Source organism: Lepeophtheirus salmonis, chromosome 4, assembly GCF_016086655.4.
Source record: "Lepeophtheirus salmonis chromosome 4, UVic_Lsal_1.4, whole genome shotgun sequence".
NCBI lineage: Eukaryota > Metazoa > Arthropoda > Copepoda > Siphonostomatoida > Caligidae > Lepeophtheirus > Lepeophtheirus salmonis.
Genome location: NC_052134.2, coordinates 13,717,838 through 13,723,353, shown reverse-complemented (window position 1 = coordinate 13,723,353; position 5,516 = coordinate 13,717,838). Strand labels below are relative to the sequence as shown.

The 5,516-nt window shown below is 29.3% G+C and overlaps 1 protein-coding gene across 1 annotated transcript; it reads right to left on the bottom strand.

The window, feature by feature from the left end:
- Positions 1-633: 633 nt before the first annotated feature.
- LOC121115597 (dual specificity protein phosphatase 21) lies at positions 634-5,257 on the bottom strand. The gene is made up of 3 exons (XM_040709676.2): positions 5,175-5,257; positions 3,825-4,045; positions 634-1,100 (listed from the first exon to the last, which is right to left on the bottom strand). The coding sequence occupies exons 2-3, from the start codon at positions 4,041-4,043 to the stop codon at positions 840-842; spliced, it is 480 nt and encodes a 159-aa protein (XP_040565610.1). The 5' UTR covers positions 4,044-4,045; positions 5,175-5,257; the 3' UTR covers positions 634-839.
- Between the last annotated feature and the right edge of the window lie 259 nt (positions 5,258-5,516).

Here is a 5,516-nt window from a genome sequence, read left to right as displayed (position 1 = left end):
CTCAGCCTCAACCAAGACCTCCAACCTGGCGCAGAACCTCTGCAAGCCTTGATCAGGTGATCTTTATTCATATTGTTAACAACCTCAATAATGGAGGCCCTCGGAGATGCCAAATTGTTGTGAGCATGCTTGTTGGAGTCCCTCTGCAAGACCCCCAATACGAAATAGTAAGGATTGCAGTCCAGGGAGCTAGGGGCCACATTTCCTTAGACCACAACATCTCCAAATGGTCTGAAAGCCAATTTTTTGGACGCAGATCGATCTGTCTTCTTTCTTGCTGGTGTTCCCATCCCTCCAGACTCCTTGAACTCCTTTGCACATTTGTACAAGGGGGCAGAGGACAGTTTGAGAAAGTCGATGATCTCTCTGGGTGCACGTCCTGCACGGAAGGTGAGAATGATCGATGCACGAAGGTTGTACTCGGAAGACACTTTCAACACTTTGTAAACAGAACTTATACAAAATTGTCTCCTGAATCTGATAAACTCTTTTTTGCAAAACTGTACGACTAAGGGTTCCCAAGAAAAACCGGTTTAAAAAATTCTTAATTATAAAATTGTACCCTGTATGTATAAGTAAATTTTGCCAGAAAGTTTATAGATAGTCCTTCAGGTAATAAAAATTGAGACGTGATTAATTCTTTAATTAACTTTATTATTTTTATTCCTATATAAATAATAATCATTTTGTATTCAAAAATATATATTTATTTACATATATAAAATTAATTCCTCAAAGAACATGCTCAATGAAGTGAGTTAATTTTCCTTGAACCTAGTTTTGGAATGATGTTGTAAATTAAATAATAAAATATTAATAGCCTATAATAATAAAAAGGCTTAATGTTCAATCCTCTCATCTCCAGCTCTCAGTTTATTACATTCATCTTGCCATCGAGTCAACTGATGTACAAATCCATTGTTTGGCTTCACTGCTGGTCGTACCATTTTTAACTTTGTCAAAGCTTCTTCTAAGGGCATGTTGTGATGGCGCATGAGATAGGCAACCGCTAGGCATGCAGAACGACTCACCCCAGCAGCACAATGAATTAATGTCTTTTTAGAATCCTCTGAGTGTTTTTTGATCAAATTGGATACATCCTATGATATATAAATAATAAAATTGTTTACTTAGTTCCTTCATACATTTTTTAAGAGATGATGTCATGCATTTTTTCAAATCAATGAATCAGTGACGTCAATGAGTATGTAGTACTTGAGTACTGCATTCCTTTGAAAAATAAAATTACTATTACAAATGACAAATATGTAATTGTGACCTTCCTGATTCATTGCCAATATTTATTTTACACGTAATTCGTCAACATATAGACAATCTTCAACAAAAATCAAGAAAAAAAGAAAATCCCAATATATTTTTTTTACTTCATATATACATATAGCCCAATATTTTATGGGAATATATGAGTGAATTATAGTTTCTTAAAGTCAAATTTGTAGATAAATTAAGAAAATGAATAATTTTACCTAAATTAAAAACTATTATTTGATTTATGAGATTTCTACTGGTCCCAATATAACCTCTTTCAAATGAAATATATCAATTTCTACTTATTTATTGTAGCTATGAATTTTTGATAATTTAAATACAATTTGTTAGTCCTGAAAAACGAGTTGATAATAATAATTGTTAATAGAAATTGACGAACATTCGTTGAAGAATAAAAATGTAATCCACACTCAATTTTAAGAAAAATCCTTCTAGCCTGTTGGTATGATGATTGCCCACATATTATCTACAAACTTCCATAATGATAATTATTTTTTTCAACAAGAAAATATGATCTTTCTTTACTAAGTAATATGTAAGATTACTTTATAAGATTACCCTGCGTTAATTACTGGGGGTGGTTATCTATCAAATTGACCAAAATATATTTTTAATACCTTTTTTGTATAATATTTTTGTTTTACCTTCTGTATAATCTTAATTTAACTTATTCTTCCCGTGCCCAATTGTTTGGGATGGTGCTCTATGAGTTTATGACTTATTAAAACACTTTTTATATAAAGTTTTCAATTACAGAATTTCCAATCAAGCTTGTTGAAATTTTGTGAAAATGGCTTTAAGAATAAAAAATGACTCAACACCTTCATTGAATGCTACTTAATGTCGATGATAAAAACTGATATTTCAATTCGATCGAAGTAATATGTACTAAAAAATCCTTATGAAGGACTAGATTTATATATTTTTTTCTTTTGAGTAATAACGGTAAATAAAAGTAGGATAATTATAGGCAAAAATATCTTTTTGTTCTATTTTAATTGTTAATTGATTGTCTAAAATATGATGATAAGATTGTATAACGATAAAATAACATATTTTGAATATCCATTAGGATCTGATATTGTATAAAATTACCCATAGAAGGGATACATTTTGATAAACTGTTAACGAAAGCCCTTTTATTTATTGATCCATTATGACTGCCAATAGTTAGTTTTTGAATGAATATTAATGAAAAAAAAGTTTTTTTGTTTTTTTGAACATGTTTGTTTATACTCCCAAAATGGCCGACATTAAAAATAGATGTCACTCTTTATTAAATATTGAGATTTCAAATACTTTTTTTAGACGTTTTTATTATTTATTTACTTGAGATGTTGTTTCCTTCATTGAATCACGCAACATTTCATACCCAAATCAACAGAAAGTAGGTCCAAAATCAGCTGGTAGTTGAACAATCCTGTCTAATTCTTCCAAACTATGTAATTATTATTCAATAACTATATAGAAGTGTTAACACTTTAACAAAACATAATAAGAATTCAACGTTCAGAACACTGATTAAAAGAAAATAAGTTGACAATGTTCAATGTTTTCTCAAACTTCTACTTTAAATGATGAATTCAAAGGTATTAAATATAATTGTAAAATTGTACTCAATTTGAATCTGACATGTAGTATCAGCTGTAACAAGTACTAATAAAGTTTTGTAATACAGAAATATTCCTTTTAATGTTGGAGGTAGCTAATCCTCTCAGGAACGTACTTGTGTTAGAAAAAAAAAGGGAACTAACAGAGGATTAAGTTACTTTTATCTATGGTTTCTAACATTTCCTTTCCCCAGATTGATTATTTTTTCATAAAATAATGGAGTATCCGGTTTGATGAAGGACAAATGGTTAATAATCATAATTGACTGAATAAAATGTCAGTTAAGAAATACCAAAATCCATAAAAGTTTTAAAAAGAAAAATGTAAAATCATAAAAATCTATTGTAAAATAAAGAAAGAATATTTATTTCTAAAAATAAATAAATATGTAAAGGTTTTTTTCATATTTAAAGGACATATATACGTCATGACGTGTCAAAAAATATAATTTATTTATAAAACACTACAAATAATAATCTAAAAGCCTAAAATAATTCACTTTTCAAAATCAAGATTTTCTGTAATTTAAAATGTTTAAAAGTGGAAAAGAAAACTATATAATGGTGCTGTCATCAAGGGCGTTTCCATTTGTATGTATGTTTTTTTTTTTTTTGGGGGGAGGGGAGATCATGACCCGGATTTTTCTTTGGGAAGGGGAGTAATGGGCTTTTTTGACAAATTTGACAAAATACATTTTGATCTTATAAAAGTAATATTAAGTTAAAATTAATTTTTAGAAAGTTTTCACATTTAAGCTTCATTTTTTTTTGTATAGGAGGAAATTTTTATTTGACGATAATCATAAAAAATATATATTGACCTTATTTAAGAACATATTATTTACTATCATGATAATAAACAGTAAATAATTATTATATTTTATATCAGTTAGATTATATAAAACAAATTAAATCATTACTCACCTCAAAGTACTTATATGCATCTTGTATACTACTGTCCACAAGTGGAACTCGAATGACATCGAAAACAGGAGGACCAGAGGGTGGCCAAAGTGGAAGCTCTTTGGTTGCATTAATAACTAAATAAATGTCATGCTCTTTGAGAACTTCATCTTTAATAGCAAATGCTGAGCTAAGATATAGATCCTTTGTTACTTCCGAGAACTCCGTAAAAATTGACATGACTACAAAGAATTTATATTATGGATTATTCTTTTTCAATTTGTATGTATATTCGACATATTTAACTACATAGTTAGGGACAAAATCTTTTATTGGAATTCAGGCAGTTGCAGGTTTTTAGTAACTAGGGTTACATAAAGAGACACTGAAGAAATTAGTAACAAGTATATCTTAAATTTGGATTGGCTTAAAATTTTTTATTGGGCTTAGTTGCTTTTTTATCTCGTATTACTATGGTTGGGATTTTTGTTGCAAAAATTACAGTATTATTGTCTACGTCTTCTATAAATGCCCTTTCTTTGACCATTGTTATTCTATTTTTTGATCGACCTTGAGTTAATGGGTGTACTTATTTAGTGTAGATGTTCTTATGTTTCATTATTATTTAAACTGTTTTATTACCTCTGCTCTTAGAGTCTTTGTTCAAATGTCCTCTTTTCAAATTTTGCCCGAATAATATTTTTTAATTTTATGAAATCTGAAGTTTTGTATGAAAAAAACAGTTCAATATCGACTTTCAAAAAATGTAGAAATTTAAAAAAAGGTCAAAATTAAAACAAGAATAAATCTAATTAAGGTTTTATTTATAATTTATTATTTGTGGAGGGCGGGTTAATTTGAGCAATTATGAATGACTCATGGTTGAGGCTAGTTTTAAGAGTAACCTGAAATCTGAAATCTTTAATATTTCCATTATTTCCAGTTCAAGTTCTCAGAAAATAAAAGAATCCTTAAAGAGTATATAATATCCCGTGACAAATTGAGATGACTTTCGAGTGCAAGTCCAACCACAAGTCTTAGTTTTCGAGTTCAAATCATATGTCAAATGTTATTTCGTGTAATTTAGCCCAGTTGTATGGCTTCAAAATATGGACTTGAGTCCAAATCAAGTCTCGAGTCATTGATTTTGTGTTCAATTCGAGTAGCAAGCATTCAAAATTCGGACTGGTATTCAAGTTAAGAACGCAAGTCTAAATCCTAGTATGTTACTTAACTTTATTTAATACTATGAAAGGAAATATTATTGAAAGGCCTGATCTACCTTGTTATTCCACGCCCTTTTTACTTCCGATATGTAAATCCCTAGCATATCATGGGTAACTAATGTATAAAACGATGTTAGTTACCTACCTTTTTGTGTGATTTGAAGGGTTAATTTGTCTTGAATGATCCTTGCGCAAATCTTCGATAAAAACTAAAATTATGAAAGAAAAATATTTTTTCTATCAACAACGAAATATGTAATAGTTGTAAAAACCTGCGTAAAAAAAGTATGCCTGTAATAGTATCAAACGACTTCCCGGCGAGCATATCTTTGGAATGTTATTCAATCAAAAAATTAACAACAGTCTGAACGAAAATATGTATAAAATGAGGATGAACTAAAACAAGAAATGAAAGAAAGAAAGCCTTGGAATTTGTATATAAGATGGACTAGAAAGAAGTGACGCAATATTTTTTGTTTACTAGGAT

Coding starts and splice junctions, on each gene's coding strand:
- LOC121115597 (XM_040709676.2), bottom strand. CDS start 4,043: ATGTCAATTTTTACGGAGTTCTCGGAAGTAACAAAGGATCTATATCTT. Junction 1,101..3,824: donor ATGCATATAAGTACTTTGAG/GTGAGTAATGAT, acceptor TATATATCATAG/GATGTATCCAATTTGATCAA.